Genomic DNA, 17,889 nt, shown 5'->3' with positions numbered 1-17,889 from the left:
TGGTAAGACAACTCCCACCTGTTTATGCTCTCTGTATGTGTGTATATATATCTCCTCAATATATGTTCCATTCTATATGCATCCGAAGAAGTGGGCTGTAGTCCACGAAAGCTTATGCTCTAATAAATTTGTTAGTCTCTAAGGTGCCACAAGTACTCCTGTTCTTCTTTTTAAGGCTTTGAGAGTTAATTCTGTGGCAGGACAGAAGAAAAGATTTTCCAAGAAAAAAAAAAATAATAATAATTCAGGCAACACCATTTTGCCTTAAATGCCTCAAGGACCAAAACCCCCATGACCCTTGTGACCCTTCATAACTACAGACCTGATCCCACAAGCAGCTTCACACAGGCAGACCCTTGCACCCACACAGAACCCTGCTGATTTCAATGACAGTGCACCCATGCGGAGTAGCTTGCAAAATCAAGGTCTAACAGGGCAAAATAGTATATACTAATATTAAAAGCTTAACATGAAACCCTTACTGAAACAACATATTTATCAACTTCTACAATAACTTAGCTGTAGTTGTGACCCTAGGAGTCCCTGAATGCCCATTGGCACAGGGCCTATCATACTGTAACTCTCAAGGCCTGACACACTCATTTCCCCTAACACGCTGTTGTTATATGAACCTAAAAGGTATCTTGTAAGGAATTCATATGTAAACCGGTGACACGCTGGTTCCGAAAACCATCGCTTGATATATGTACTGGTTATGTATAAAAATAGGGCTGTCAAGCGATTAAAAAAAATTAATCATGCTTAATCTCGCACTGTTAAACAATACCATTTAAATATTTTTGATGTTTTCTACATTTTCAAATATATTGATTTTAATTACAACACAGAATACAAAATGTACAGTGCTCACTCTATATTTATTTTTTATTACAAATATTTGCACTGTAAAAAACAAAAGAAATAGTATTTTTCCAATCCCCCCATTACCAGTACTGTAGTGCAATCTCTTTAACATGAAAGTTGAACTTCCAAAAACTGCAATAAAAAATAAAACAATGTAAAACGTTAGAGTCTACAAGTCCACTCAGTCCTATTTCTTATTCAGCCAATCACTCAGACAAACAAGTTTGTTTATATTTGCAGGAAATAATGCTGTCCGCTTCTTGTTTACATCACTTGAAAGTGAAAACAGGTATTCACATGGCATTGTCGTAGCTGGCGTTGCACGATATTTACATGCCAGATACACTAAAGATTCATATGTCCCTTCATTCTTCAATCACCATTCCAGAGGACATGCGTCCATGCTGATGACGGATTCTGCTCGATAACGATTCAAAACAGTGCGGACCAATGCATGTTGATTTTCATCATCTGAGTCAGATACCACCAGCAGAAGATGGATTTCCTTTTTTGGTGGTTAGAGTTCTGTAGTTTCTGCTTCAGAGTGTTGCTCTTTTAAGACATCTGAAAGAATGCTCTCCCCTCTCAGATTTTGGAAGGCACTTCAGATTCTTAAACCTGGGGTTGACTGCTGTATCTATCCTTAGAAATCTCACATGGTACCTTCTTTGCGTTTTGTCAAATCTGCAGTGAAAGTGTTCTTAAAATGGAACAACATGTGTTGGGTCATCACCTGACATTGCTATAACACGAAATATATGGAGAAGAATGCGGGTAAAACAGAGCAGGAGGCATACGATTCTCCCCCAAGTTCATTTGCAAATTTAATTAACGCATTATTTTTTTAACGAGCATCATTTGCATGGAAGCAAGTCTTCTGGAATGGTGGCTGAAGCATGAAGGGGCATACGAATGTTTAGCGTATCTGGCACGTAAATACCTTGCAATGCCAGCTACAAACGTGCCATATACATTTTCAGGTGACATTGTGAACGAGAAGCGGGCAGCATTAGCTCCTGTAAATGTAAACAAACTTGTTTGTCTTAGCGATTGGCTGAACAAGAAGTAGGACTGAGTGGACTTGTAGGCTATAAGGTTTTACATTGTTTTGTTTTTGAGTGCAGTTATGCAACAAACAAAAATCTACATTTGTAAGTTGCACTTTCACAGTAAAGAGACACTACAGTACTTGTATGAGGTTAATTGAAAAATATCTCTTGTTTATCATTTTTTATTACAAATATTTGCACTGTAAAATAATAATATAAAGTGAGCACTGTACACTTTCTATTCTGTGTTGTAATTGAAGTCAATATATTTGAAAATGTAGAAAAATATCCAAAAACATTCAATAAATTTCAACTGGGATTCTACTGTTTAACAGTGCAATTAAAACTGCGATAAATCACGAATAATTTTATTAATCATGATTACTTTTTTTAGTTAATCGCATGAGTTAACTGCGATTAATCGACAGCTCTAATAAAAAATGACGTGTATGTGCTGGGAATATGTTCTTAAAATGCGGGCTGGAGGCAGTACATAAATCCAGTCTGTCCTAGACAAAGGAATGTGGATTCATCTGTGTAACCAGCTTCATTACAGGCAGGGGACAGTGAAAGTACATTCACCTACAAAGTAAACAAAGCATTCAAGTTGACAAGCAGCAACTTAGCAAGTTCAAGGGGGGCCCAGAATTTGCACCCAGGAATTGTCCCTGGCACTTGAGGCAGAGACAATGGTCTTTGGGTACTATAAGAGGAGCAAAAAGACATTTTAGTTATCCATCACTCAGGGGACATTGGGTACAGCAACCTCTGAACCTGTGAAACTTGGACACCCCTGTCTGTAGGGCTAGAGATGCTGGTGACTTGATGTTAGAAAGAAAATTGCTGAGGCAAAGATCGTAACTTGCTACAATTAAATGTTAGTCATGAGACAGCGTTTTGTTTTGTTTGTAACTATACTTGTCTCTTTTTCTTGTGCTTAATATCACTTAAATCTCTGCTCTTTGTTAATACATTTATTCTTGTTTTGTTACAAACCGCTCCCATGCTGGGTATTAAAGTGACGTGTGACTCCACAGCTAGCTCTGTCTCTCTGGGGGCAGCAAATTTAGTAATTTTTGTATGTTCAATGAGAGGGACTAGACACTCCAGAGAGTGGGTTCACTGTATGTTATCTGCAAGGCAAGGTTTAGATTGGCAGGAGTTTGATGGTGAAGCAGACAGAATGGTGTGGCAGCGAACACACAGTCTAATCCCCAGCAAAGCTCTCACCTGGTAACGCAGTTGCTTACAGTTCTGGCTGTCCTGATCAGAACATCACAGTTGTATCTTATAATATAAATATGTGTTTTTAAAAGAAGTGATGCTATGGTGTTTTCTTATGCAATTAAAACAGATTAGCACAGGTAGAAATAAAAGAACAAGAACTGGATGGTCTGAGAATTCGTAATGGGATATGTGCCTTTCATTTCTCCATTACTGGTTTTAACCCAACCCAGGTCAGAGTTTAGCAAGTGCCTGACAGCATTTTGGTAGCCTAACAGCAACTGTGTTGCTGATCTCAGTCCAGTTCCTAGAGAACAAGTGTCCATGGCTCAAACCATTACAGCCAGCACATAAATGAATCAAAATACCAACATTCTGCTGGCCATCTCAGGTGAAAAGCTAAGGATTGAATGGGAACAGCGACTAAACTAGTCTCTCATCCCAGCAATGGCTCTTTAGCTCAGGTCTGAGGCACAGTGGTACTAGCAAGTGAAGGACAAATTTGTGCCACTGTTTCCGTGATATTTGCTGTGTATGACTGAAGGATCTCACTCTCCAGAGTCGTCGTCATGTTTTTATGCGTGTGCCACACAGAAAGGGAAGGGAATAACAGTTCTCCCTACTTTTTGACACCTCTATCTTCTTTAATTTGCTACTACAGTACCTTGCCTTTATTATCATTTATTTACACTGAAAAGACAGATCATCACAGGAACACAGGATTAACCATACCACATCAGGCCATTGGTCTGGAACCAGTGGCCCATATCCGAAGCTTTACAGGTAGATTAGAAAGCAAGAATTGTGCAATGCAGCACATGGTGGGTGGGGTGGAGAAAGGGGGAGGCCTTCCTCACACTACAGTGAGGGTGGGCACGCCAAGCAGGAGAGATCAGCCCCCTTTTCCCAATAGTCACAGCTACTAATGCCCACTGGAAATGGCTAGAGACGACTGTAAAACAGCAAACCAGGTTAATCCCACCCGCAATTCCCGCGTGACGCTGCGTCACACCCCCACAGCTTGTTCCCCCTCGGACCCGAAGGGGGGGACACAGATTCAGGGCCCAGTGGGGGGGGGGGGCACTTCGCTGTGACACCCACGTTTGGCCAAACCCACTGAACAGTCACGCGAACCGCGCACGAGGCAGGGCCGCAGCCGGGCCCCAGCGGCCGCCCCAGGCTGGCGGGAGGGGGCGGGCAGAGGGCTTGGGGCGGGGGGGGTCCCAGGCTCACACCGCCACGCGTCAGCCGCGCCCGGCCCACCTTGCTGTCATCCATGGGAGCCGCCAGGCCTGGCCCCGGAACAGCCGCCCGCCCGCGGCCCAGGCGAACGCCGCACGAACAGCCGAGGCCCGCGCCAGCAAAGTCCCCCCGGGCTGGCCGGTCACAGCGGCGCCAGGGCACCCGACACAGCTACTCGCCCCGCCCAGGAACAGGCCCCGAACCGGTCCATAGCGCGCTGCGCGGTTTGTTTACAGCCCCCCTTCTCCCCTCAGCGGCGGGCGGGGTGAGCGCTGGGCGGGTGCATCCTGGGAATTGGAGTTTTGTTTTCCGTCGGTAGCCTCCACAGTCTGTGCAGGCCTCTAGGCGAGAGAACTACAGCTCCCATGGAGCCAGGTGCGGCGCGGGACGCTGCGTGGCGCTGCGTGGCGCGGTGCACCCTGGTAGTGGTAGTTTTGTACCATTGGGGAGATGATAGGTTAGGAGGAAGACGGGACAGTCCCTCCGCAAAAGAATAAATGGACACAAATCGGACATCAGGAATGGTAACATACATAAGCCAGTAAGTGAACACTTCAATCTCCCTGGTCATTCTATTACAGATTTAAAAGTCACTATCATTGAACAAAAAAACTTCAGAAACAGACTTCAAAGAGAAACAGCAGAACTAAAATTCATTTGCAAATTCAACACCATTAATCTGGGCTTGAATAGGGACTGGGAGTGGCTGGCTCACTACAGAAGCAGCTTTTCCTCTCCTGGAATTGACACCTCCTCATCTATTATTGGGAGTGGACTACATCCACCCTGATTGAATTGGCCCTGTCAACACTGGTTCTCCACTTGTGAAGTAACTCCCTGCTCTCCATGTGTCAGTATATAATGCCTGCATCTGTAACTTTCACTCTATGCATCCGAAGAAGTGAGGTTTTTACTCACGAAAGCTCATGCCCAAATAAATCTGTTAGTCTTTAAGGTGCCACCAGACTCCTTGTTGTTTTTGTTAGGAGGAAGAACCGCCCAAATGAAAACTACGTTTCCCAGGAGGCAGTGAAAGGGACCGGCCCGTACACGGCTTTCGGGTCTGAATCGGGCAGATACCAGATAGCTGTATGTCTGCAGCAGCTATCCTGGCTCATGGCTGGTGAAGGGGGGGCCTACAGCAGGAATGGCTGCAGAGCACCCCTGGGATGAGCTAATGGGTGGCATCTCCTGGCGCCACCTCTGCCAAGGCAGTAAACACTCCCTGCACCACAAAGCACCTGGGAATCAAACATGAAATCCAAGTGAAGCTATGACACTGCAAACCACATCCCTTCCTCTCCAGCAATCTCTCTCTCTCTGACATTAACCTCCTGGCCAGGGCAGAGCAAACATCCCCACAGAAAACCAAAAATCACTTGCGATGCTAGAGCAACACTGGCAGTCACACCGAGCTTTGACTCCTTGGGAAGAACAAAACAACGGTCAACTAGACTGCTATAGTGCCATACACAGAGCTATTACGCTAGGAGACTGGCTCGTGGCGATGCAATGAAATGTAAATGTAATAAAACAGTAATAATAATGAGAGATCTAAATAATTTAAACTAATCACAGTTCACATCAGTATAAAGTTTAGAGAAATATTTCTTTCTATTCTCACTGAATGTATGGATTATGTATTAGTATGTAAACTAAATTATGACCTATAACTGGTATCCTAGACACTGGATAAATCTCATGACTGGAGTATTGGTCTAGAGGAGTATAGCTTATTAACAAGGACAGGCAGGGGGGAAAAGGGTTTCCTTATATATATTCTTGATGTATATTTGTTCTGGGGTCCAGAAGCAGGTAAGAGGCAGACCAGTTGAAAGTCTCCGGGTAAAGATAAAAGAAGAAAAATTAGGAGTGATGTCATGGTAGAGGTCTATGATAGACCAACAAATCAGGAAGAGGAGGTGGATGAGGCATTTCTAAAACAAATAACAAAAGTACCCAAAAAACAAGACCTGGTAGTAATGGGGAACTTTCATTCCCCAGACATCCATTGGAAAAGTAATATAGCACACAAAATTTCCAATAAGTTCTTGAAAGGTATTGGGGACAATCTTGTTTCAGAAGGTGCAGGAAGTAACCAGAGGCATAGCCATTTAGACTTTATTCTGACCAGCTGGGAGGAATTGACTGTAACTCTGAAGGTGGACAGCAATTTGGGTGAAATTTCATGATTCTAGGGAAAGGAAGAAGTGAGAGCAGAAGAATAAGTACAATGGACTTCAAAAAAGCAGAATTAACAAATTCAGAAAACTGATAGGTAAGGTCCTATGGGAAGAAAATCTAAGAGATAAAGGATTACAGGAGGGTTTATAAAATTGGCGGATGACACCAACCTGGGAGGGGTTGCAAGCACTTTGGAAGACAGGATTAGAATTCAAAATAACCTTGACAAATTAGAGCATTGAAAACAACCAGATGAAATTCAATAAAGCCAAGTGCAAAGTACTACACAAGTACAAAATGGGAACTACAAAATGGGAAATGACATCTGAAAAGGATCTGGAATTTATAGTGGATCACAAATTGAACATGAGCCAATAGTGTAATGCAGTTGCAAAAAGAGCTAATATCATTCATGTGGTGTGTTAACAGGAGTGTTATATGTAAAACAGAGGAGGTGATTGTCTTGCTCTACTTGGCAATTGTGAGGCCTCAGCTGATGCACCACACTTCATTAGAGATATGAATCATAGAATATCAGGGTTGGAAGGGACATCAGGAGGTCATCTAGTCCAATCCCCCAGCTCAAACCAGGACCAATCTGTAGAGAGATTTTTACCCCAGTTCCTTAAATGGCCCCCTCAAGGATTAAACTTACAACCCTACGTTTAACAGGCCAATGCTCAAACCACTGAGCTATCCCTCCCCACCCTGAACAAATTGGAGAGAGTCCAGAGGAGAGTGACAAAAAGTTTAGAAAACCTGAGCTAAGCCGCAAGGTTAAAAAAAAACTGGGCATGTTTAGTCTTGAGAAGAGAACACTGAGGGCTCGTATACACTGAAAACTTACATCAGCATAGGTCTCACAGGGGTGTGAAAAATCCACCCCCCTGAGAAACGTAGCTATGCTGACCTAACTCCCAGTGTAGGCAGTGCTAGATCAATGGAATAACTTTTCTGTCGACCTAGCTACCACCTCTTGGGGAGGTGGATTAACTACAGCAAGAACAGCAAGAGCCTACACTGAAGCACTACAGTGGTGCAGCTGCACTGCTATCGCATTTTAAGTGTGGATATACCTTAACTGGGGACCTGATAACAGTCTTCAAATATGTTAAGGGCTGTTATAAAGAGGACAGTGACCAGTCATAATGGGCTTAATTTGCAGCAAGGGAGATTAGGTTAGATATTGGGGAAAACTGGAGATAGCCAGTCAGCAATGCTCAGGTTAGGTTTCTGTCCCTTTCTTCGGGGCTATGTTTATTGCCTTCACAACCAAAGAAAGAAAAGAGTGCAAAAAGCAACGCAAACAACAGTCTGGTTAGGAGTTCAGACTGGAGCCATCTGACCTCCATTAGTTACCAGATAAGGGCATCTCTGACCCAAGTGCAGGTGGGACAGCCCTGGTTACCAGGATGGAGAATCTAGCTGAGTCTTCCCTCCACCTTTTTGTGAAGCTGAGATCTTTGTTATATTGTCCAACTGAGATTCTGAGCCAGTCCGTGAGGTCCTGATCAGCTATCACTGTCAGCTGATTCCCAGTACCTGTCTGCTGGGCTTCACTAGGTTGGCTGCTCCCTATTCCCCCCACTGGATTATTAAAGGGGCAGATTGCCATGTTACACACCTCCACCCCAAGCATGGCATCAGGTATACCGAATCTCTTCCCCTCCGCCCCATCCTGTGAAAAAAAGTCCACATTCCCATGGGTGGTTCCAGGCTGGTGGTGAACTGTAAACATATTTAGCTGCAGGGCTAGGTACCATTGTATCAGCCTGTGATTCATTTCCCACATGGCATGCAGTCACTGCAGTGGGGCATGGTCGGTGATGAGGATGAAGGGTGCTCCAAGTAAATAATACTTCAGGGCCTCATTGGCCTACACTATTGCCAGGAACTCCTTTTCAATCACCACATAGTTTTGTTCATGGGTTAGAAATTTTCGGCTCACATATAATATGGGGTGCTCCTCATCCTCAGACACCTGAGAGTCAACAGCTCCCTACCCCCCATTCAGGGGCATACAACCTATAGGATGAAGTCACTAGAAAAGTCTGGTCCTATGTAAAAACAGTGTGCTGCAAAGGATTCACTTTATTTCTCCAAATGCATCTCCACACATGGGAGTCCAATATACCTTCTGAGGCATCTTGTTGAGCAGAAGATGCATTATAAGGAGCTGTGATTGTTAACAACTGGGGTATAAACTACTAATAGTATTCAGCCAGCCCCCAAAAGGATTTCACTTGTCACTTAGTGGTGGGGACTAGAGATTCTGCAATGGCCTTTACCTTGTCTAGCATCAGTTTGATTCTCCCATTCCCCAGGGTGTATCCCAGGTATTTTGTTTATGCTCAGCCAATCGGCCATTTAGTGGGCTTTGTGGTGAGGCCTGCTGCCCTGAGGGATTGGAGTACTGCTCTGACTCGTTGGAGATGCTCTGCCCAGGTATTTGTATACCACTATATTACCCAGATAGGCTCCAGCATAAGCTTGGTAGGATAGCAGTATCTTTATCCATTAGCCTGTGAACTCAGCACTGATAAGGCCTCAACTGGAACCAGTTCTGGGCACCACACTTTGGGAAAAGTGGACAAATTGGAGAAAGTCCAGAGGAGAGCAACAAAAACGATAAACGGTCTAGAAAACATGACCTATGAGGAAAGACTGTGGGGGGGAAATGGGTTTGGTTAGTCTGGAGAAGAGAAGATTGAGGGGGACATAGTTGTAGTCTTCACATACGTAAAAAGTTGTTATAAAGAAGAGGGTAATAAATTGTTCTCCTTAACCACCAAAGACCAGACAAGAAGTAATAGGCTTAAATTGCAGCAAGGGAGATTTAGGTTAGACATTAGGAAAAACTTCCTAACTGTCAGGGTAGTTAAGCCCTGGAACAAATTAGCTAGGGAGGTTGTGGAATCTCCATCATTGGAGGTTTTCAAGAACAACTTGAAACTAATACCTGTCAGGGACAGTCGAGATAATACTTAGTCTTGCTTCAATACAGGGGACTGGGCTAGACCACCTATCGAGGTCCCTTCCAGTCCTACATTTCTATGATTCTATGTTGCTAGGACCCCATGGAGACTAAACGGAAGGGTTTGAAATTGGGAGAAGACATAAGATGTGGCAATTGCAATTGATTCCTTGGATTCTGGGGCTAATGGAATTTGACAATATACTTTAGTATTGGGCTCTCTCAATCCATCCAACATCAATCCGAGGCATAGGATATGTGTCAAATTTAGATTTACATTTACATTCATTTTACTGAAGTCAATACAAGACTGAATACTGTAATCTGTTTTAGGACCAGCACAACTGGACTACACCATTCACTACGGGATTCTTCAGTTACCCCCAGATGGAGCATACTCTGCAGTTCCCTTTTTACAGTATCCCTTAAGCACCCTGGCATCTGGAAGTGGCTGTTCTGGACTGAGCTCCCAGGTTTAAGATGAATATGATATTCAATCAAATGGGTTCTCCCGGGCCTGATAGAAAAAACACCAGCAAAGCCCCTAATCAGCTCTCTGGCTTTCTACTGTTGTGCCAGAGAGAGATTTTCCCTAAGGGGTACGTTGGTGTGTGGCTCTGGGACCACCATTTGGGATCCTAAGTCCAGTTCTTTTGTGAGGGGGTGAACAAAATAAGCCTTTCGATCTTTCCATGGTTTTAACAGATTAACATGGTACATTGGTACCCCAGTGCTCCAGTTTTCCCCAGCTCTTGTATCTGTCCTCCCCACTCCTATGCTCCTATTCCTCCTCTTCCCTGAGTCCTATCCCTGCTCCCTTCTTCTGGTCCTATCCATTCCCATCCCCCTCCCCAGTTCTTGGCCCTGACCCCTGCCCATACTCACCCTGAGCTCCTTTCCTTGTCACCCCACTGCTCCTTACCCCTCTGCATTATATTCAGTTTCTTCCTTATCCTCCAGGCTGCCTATGCATCAGCAGAGAATCTTCCTGCTCCGAGTTCTGATGCCTGGCATCACAGCAGCCTGCAGCAAGTGTGAGGAGCAATTACAGAGGAAGTCCTGTTCATTCCTTGCATTCCCAGGATGGAGCATGCTCAGTCACTATGTATGGCTGGAACATGCACAATCTGGTCAGCATGTAGAAGCTGTGAGGAGTTGGAGCATGGCCAGTGAAGACAGAATCTTTGGAGAATTTAGCTGCCAGACTCCAAGCATGTGTGAAATGAGATTTTCAAAGACTCAGAACTTGATCAAATTCGGGTGAATTTCCCCTGCCAACTTTCAAGTCCTTGCTCCAAAACATGGAGCCATTAGAGCTTCTCAACAAAATGACTATAAAAAAATTTTAACATGGGCAAAACAACATATTTTCCTCTCCTCTCATTCTTGGAAATGACTGAATCTTTTTAGCCAAATCTTTAAAAAAAAAAAAAAAAGATCAGCTGGAGGCAGATTCCTGCCATGGAAAATTTCAGCGCAAATGGTTAAAGTTATACAAAGTTATAATAAACTGAAAACGTGCCTAGATTCAGACTTCCTAACGCCCTCCCAAAATGTGGCCGCTCTAGCCCTTTGTCGTGCAATGTGGGAAAACTTGACTGTCCAGACGACAAAGAAAGTCAGACTGTGGGATTGTGGAATAGTTTTGGCAGATTCCCAGAGCACAAGTCCAGTGGGGCTGTGTCTGCATTGTCAAGCAATAGGGCTTGAATCCTGGATTCCAGCTTGACTGAGGCCATATCTACACTACAAAATTAAGTCAACCAAATTTATGTCGGCATACAGCCACCGCAGTAATTACATCTCTTGTGCGTGTCTACACTTTGCTCCTTGTGTTGGTTGTGCATGTCCTCACCAGGAGCACTTGTATGAATTGTACTGTCGGTGTGGGGCATTGTGGGATGGCTCCTGAAAGCCAATAACAGTCAACGTAAGCAATGCAGTGTCTACATTGATACTGCATCAACCTAACTACATTGTCCTTGACTCTACACTGCTCATGGAGGTGGAGTTATAAAGCCTGCGTAGCGAGGCAGTTACATCGGTGGGAGCTGCCTTGCATCGCCTAACTCTGCAGTGTAGACCAGACCTCAAGCTCAGCCCCTCCAACTCCTTGGGTCCTGAGAGCCTGGGTCTGAGCCCTAGGTTAGTATGTTTTGTGTGTGGATAGAAGGGAGGTTAGGCATGAACCTCAGTTCGAACCCTGGACTTACACTGCAATGTAGACATACCCTATATGTACTTAAGAATGGGATCCCTATAAGCCAGCACACTGGGCAGGGAGCAGCCTGAGCTAGCCAATGGGAGATGCTGATGAGAGGGGTGTATTCTAAGTCTCCCCTCCCCTGCCCCCCGAGACTTAGCTTTAGGTGCCTAAATCCACACTGGAGGGACACACCTGTCTCTGCTTGAAATCCACAGGTGGGAACCCCTCTTCTGGAGTCCAGGAGGTTAGGCACCTAAGCCATTTCTTGGGTGTATTTGTAAAACACTTAGCACACTGGAGCCCAAATCCTGAGTACGAGGAGTCCAGTGGCACCTTAAAGACTAACAGATTAATCTGTTGTCTTTAATGTGCCACCGGACTTCTCGTTGTTTTTGTGGATACAGACTAACATGGCTACCCCTCTGATACTCAAATCCTGAGTGGGGCCTTTGTGAACTGTAGTTGAAGTAGCGGTGGTAGTAATAATAATAATTTGAAAATATTGAGTTTCATCTCCTCTCAGGTACAAACATCACAAGAAGGTGAATTTTGTGTGATTTTGATCCAAAACCATACATTGGCCCAGACTCACAGAAACTAGGCCTCTGCTTGCTTGAAAGGTGCACATGTTTTGGCTGACACATTCCACAAACATAGCCTGTGTTTCAAGTTGGCAATGAAACAGACTGTAGGCGTGTTGCATTTAGCTGAATGGCTTTTTATTTGTGAACTTTTCACACAACTCTATTCACAATAACATCCCATAATTTAATTCTTCATGTCACTTTGTTAGGGCTTAAGAACAGGGGATTTTCCCCTGAATTGCAGTCCTATTTCATGAAGGGGAGGCATATATACTTTTTTTCTGATGTGAGAGGCCAAGTGCTTTGTACAGCGCTCAATGTTTGCCCCTCCAGAAATTCTGCTTACGCCATCCCAACTTTAAGGAAATTCAAAGGGAACAGATGGTCAATGTGACAAACAAAAAGAGTATCAGCTGAGGGGGCACCAGGTCAAGCACTTGACCACACTTGGAGAAAGTAGTTGGACTATACGTTTGCTGATTCTCTGTGATTGTGTGCACATATAGTAAGCCAGATCCTTGGCCCTGTTCTGGCCATTTTACCCCACTCTATAAGCACCATGAAGGCTGGTGTAACAAGCCAGATGGGGATTCTCCTAATGGGGGGGAATTCCTGGGTGGCAGAGAGCCAACATACCCAGCTCTAGTCCACCCTACATCTGCACTGCACACTTCTTTCGGTGTGCAGGATAGACACAGCCTCTGTTGAAGCACGGACAGGGAAAGGACCATAGATTGAGTGCTGATGCATAAATGCCACCAGGTTTAAATTAAAGCAGCCTCGGTTCAGTTGCCTTCAACAGACTCCCCCATGCTCCTTACACTGTTCCCTGCCAATGAACCGCCCCCTTCAGAACTCAGAAGCACGGCCCCCAGCATTAGGCCAGGCTAAGCAGAGACGCCCTGAGTGACTAAACTTCAAATGATTAAACTTTTCAGCGTTGAAAAGGTAAGGATGTTTTTTCAATGTGATTTTTACAGACCTGGATGTGTGTAGCGTGGTTGTGGATGTGCATGTATATTAAAATTGAAAAGGAGTTTGTCGTGGAGCTGAGAAGTTTGCAGGTAGGTTTGGATATTATGATGTTTAGGTACTATGGAATGTGAATTGAGGTTGGTGTGTGTTGGGATGTAATTTTGCCTTAACTCATGCCATTTTGGTCAGTGCACCAGGGACTCAATAGGGACTGTAGCGCTAAAAGCACAAGTTTCTACAGCTTGAGCTAAACAGCCAGACTCACATAGTGTGTGGATTGCACACATAAAACCCACTAATCAATAGGTTACAATTGCACTGATAAGAATTTATTTTGAGTAACGTTAGCTCCAAGTTAACAAAGATTTTTATGTATGAATTATTACTCTTATATATAGATTGCACATGGTGGTTATAAGCTAGCCGAAGTGATTCATACCAAACAAACATTGCTTTGCATTAATCCCAATGACACAAATGTCATAAGCAATAATTATTGTCAAGCTACTGCAGCTCCCTGTTCAAGTAAATTACATTTCCTGAGCTCAGAGTTCTGCTTTTCACTTAGGACTGCAGCTCTAAAGAGACTTTGAGGTATATAATTGAGTTGGGTTCAGCAGTGGTACAACTGTTTAAAATCATTACTTGTGTCAGCATGACTGAAATGAAATATAACTCATTGGGAGCTTTGCCACTGTGTGCTTGCATTGCCCTGACACTGTAGAGACATTTTTAATCTTTTTTTATTATTACTACTATTCACTCAATCTTTTTTTTTTTTTAATTTGAGCAGATGGAAGGCCACATGTCCCTCACCTCAGAAACTGAAATAAGCATAATTCTTTTAACCTATTCATGTTAACATCCTGAACTTGATGGAAATCGCTTGTTCATGATACCCCATTGTTGAGCAGAAACAGATTTTGAGGCTTTCACAAAAAGTACACAGATCCTAATTCCTTGAACAGAGGTAACAAACTATACACAGGCAATCCTTGCGGCCTTTCTCTTTCTTTTCCTTGAAAGGCAATGGAAAATCAAGGCCATTGTTTTTCAGGGGACTGAGAAGAGAAGTTGAAATTTTGTTTATCTTTAAATCTGATACCCTATGCTGGTTTCATTTTTGAACATAAAAAAATTCTACCTTTTTCACTTTTCAGAATCTATTGACACTGAGAAGATGGAGAAATCTTTGCATTTACTGTGATTTCTGTGGTTTAGAAGGTTCAAAGTTCATATTGCTAGTCACTCGGGAGTGGCACAAAAATATTTTCACACACTTTTTTTTATTCATACAAGTAGGCTAAAAGGGTACCAGGCTCTTTAGCAACAGTAAGAAGACAAGGTACCTGGCCCAATGAGCTAACAGTCTAAATAAACACATGTATAGTCCATACTGAAGGGAGCAGTGTGGGGGGGGAAGAGTGTGATGTGATTGGGCACCAAGTCGGTACTGTCAATAAGGGTTTCTACTTAGAAAGTAAGCAATTAGAGACCAGGGCCATCTTATGTGTTTGTAAAGCACCTACTTCATGACTGAGGCTCCTAGGTGCTACTATAATAAAATAAATAATAAACAATATTAATAATTAATAAACCCCAAGGCCTAGAAATATTAGTTTGGTGCCCAGAGGAGTATACCCTGCCAACCCAACTCAATATGGAAAATACAGGCAAATCAATAATTATTATGAACGGCATAAAGGGGTCCTCAAAAGAGTTTAGTTGCACTGCAGGCTTCTCACCTGGCAGGGTGTGTTGTGTTGGGGTGCATCAGTAGCATGCAACTGTCCAACCAACCCAAGAAGATCATTTTGACAAAGAGTGAAATCAACTCAGTGTGCAAATCAAGAAATGACCCCGTATTGGGTTTTGGCAAAATCAAAAGAGAGAGGCTGGAGGAAACTAATGCTCCAACACTGGAATGAGAGAAACAACAACACAGAGAAAGAAATGATTGAACATAGACTCACTGGACAACAGAGAGCTTTATTCCAAAGAAGAGAATTTACGCAAATGGAAATTGAAAGTTTGAAAAGGGAGATTAGTGGTGTTGAAACACATGTGAACATTTTGGTAGAAGCAGGATAAGCAAAGCAGCCACAAATGAAAGAAATATCAAGGACAAATTTGAGTGAAACAGCACCTGAAGAAAGTACAGGAAATATAAATGATTTGTTGATTGAAATCATGCAGAGTGTAAGAGACATGGAGAACCAACCAGAGCTACCATGTATTAAATTTGTAGATGAGCAAAGACTGGATGATACAGTGCAAGCATTGAATGAAGTGCTTAAGGAAGCTTAATTAATATTAGCCAGATTAATTATATAATTTATGCTACAGCAACAGTTACCCAGGGGTGCTGGAACTATGTGTGCTTGGGGTGCAGTACAACCTTCTGGCTTGAGGTGGTTCCCATCATATATAGGGTTTAATTCTGTTCAATGGCTTTCAGCACCCCCACTACAAAAATTGTTCCAACACCCCTGCAGTTACAGCTCATCAGCTTAACATCAAGGCAGCTGAAGAAGTGACCCATCGGAAAATTCCCTGTATTCAAAGAACCTCCATGGAAACAAAGGTTAAATCAGAAGATTAGGCTTTTACTTGGAGATATTAGCCTAGTGGATGAATTTGAGAAAAATCATTTGAAGAGAGAACAGAAACAAACAACCCTGGAGATAAAATATCCACTGAATGAATGGGATGTGAGAGTTGTAAAGCAACAATGTAAACAGAAACTGATCAGACAGACTCAGAGGACTGAAAGATATTCAGCAAAAAGCTGTAAGTATCAAGAGAACAGACTCTTTGTGAGCGATCCAAAAAGATTCTTTGATCAGATCAACAGTAAAGGCAGAATAAAAAAAAATTAGAGAGCCAGTAAATAATGTGGAAGAGTTCCAGTGCTACTGGAAGGAAATCTGGTCGGAGGATGTACAACATAAACAGACAGTGGACTGGACTAACAATGTGAGAGAAAAATGTAAAAACCATACAGTAAGGGTATACGTAGGAATATCAAAGAAAGAAATAGATGATGTACTGAGAAGGATGAAAAATTGTCTAACCTCTTGGGGTTTAGAAAGCACAGCCCCTTTAAAACCTCATCCGGAGGCAGAGGAAATGCTGGTTGTTCCTGGAAAAGGGAAGTCAAGAGAGAGAGACAGTGACAGGGGCATGTGTGTGTCTATAGCTTCAGACAAGAGGCCCTTATGTAGTGAAGCCCAGGAGAACCAGATAGAAGCCTGGGAGGGACAGAGCGACCCACAGGAGACACCCTAGAATGGGAGCCAGAAGGAGCACTGTGCCAGGAAAGAATCACCTGAGAAGGACAAACCGGAACTAGACCCAATGTCACCACCACACAAAACTGTGGGGCCGTGAGTACTGGGGCTTATGACTCTGCATTGGAAATAAGGAGAGAGGCTGTAGCTAGCTCAGTGGGAGGTTGTCGCTCTGTGTGGGTTTGCAGAATGCAGCAAAAAAGGGCACTGGAGGGGTTTGCTGGGGAAAGTTTACTGGTGCTAAAGATGACCAGGAGCACCCAAGACTCACTATTGGATTGGAACTCTGCCTCCTGAACTCTGAATCTAGATGCAGTGCTCGGTGTCTATCCTTTTATATTGTGGAATCACTGGGCCTGGGGGTCCTTGTGTTGTATGTAATCTGGTTTTACCATTTCCCCATCTGTTCCCTCCTGTTGTTTTTCTCCATTCATCTGTCTGTAAATACATATTTCTCTTTTCTATATTATTTGTAGTATTCTGGGATGTTTGTGTGTTTATTCTGGGGGGGGGGGGTTTGGAACAGATGCCCCTGGGGTCGAGGGGATTTTCCCTGCTGCGTTCCTGAGTGTGCCTTTTCTTGTCCAGAGATGCCCCACAGAGCAGACTCCATCTTGCCCACAAGGGCAATAGAGTTACAATTGGAAAGCACACAGACCAAATGGGGTGTGGGGATTCTGGCTGAAATGCCTTACAACTTCCCACAATTGTTTACTTGAATAACTTAATAAATGTGTAAAGAACAGATGTCCAAGATGGATGGTGACAGGGACAATGGTCCTCATACAAAAAAAAAAGAAAGAAGGCCAGAGTGATCCTATGAATTATAGACAGATCACATGGTTACCAACTATGTGGAAACTTCTAACAGCAATTCTGGGAAAGAAGAACTAGATAATGCTATCTCACAATGGAATAGTGCCTCCTGAGCAAAAAATGCTTCACAGCAAACATGAAACAGAAAAAAAAAGTCACCTCAAGTTGAACAGGAGGATCACAGAAGATGCAAAACAAAACAAAAGAAATATTCAGAGATGGTGTGGACAAACTACCAAAAAGTATATGACAGCTTCCCACATTTATGGATCATTGAAACACTGCAAATGCACAAGATTCATCTAGAGACAATTTCCTTAATGCAGCAAGCTATGACTAGGAACATTGGACTCTACCTGGAAGGGACTCTCGTTGTTGAGGTCCAAATTAGAAGAGGAATGTTTCAAGGGGACTTCATAACACCAATACTGTTCATGGTAGCGATGCTGCTGCTGACATGAAGGCTCCTTGAGATAAATTG

General features: G+C 43.4%; 1 protein-coding gene across 1 annotated transcript in view; it reads right to left on the bottom strand.

Annotated features, from left to right (window-relative positions):
• Nucleotides 1-4,655, bottom strand: part of CREBL2 (cAMP responsive element binding protein like 2) — a 37,103-nt gene extending 32,448 nt beyond the window's left edge. The window contains exon 1 of the mRNA XM_034784452.1: nucleotides 4,401-4,655. Coding sequence (XP_034640343.1) covers nucleotides 4,401-4,415 — 15 coding nt within the window. The 5' untranslated portion in view covers nucleotides 4,416-4,655. The remainder of the gene's footprint in view (nucleotides 1-4,400) is intronic.
• Nucleotides 4,656-17,889: the final 13,234 nt, after the last annotated feature.

The sequence above is a fragment of the Trachemys scripta genome, chromosome 1, assembly GCF_013100865.1.
Source record: "Trachemys scripta elegans isolate TJP31775 chromosome 1, CAS_Tse_1.0, whole genome shotgun sequence".
Classification (NCBI taxonomy): Eukaryota; Metazoa; Chordata; order Testudines; family Emydidae; genus Trachemys; species Trachemys scripta.
Note: the sequence above shows the minus strand (reverse complement) of the source record. Positions and strands in the feature narration are given on the sequence as shown.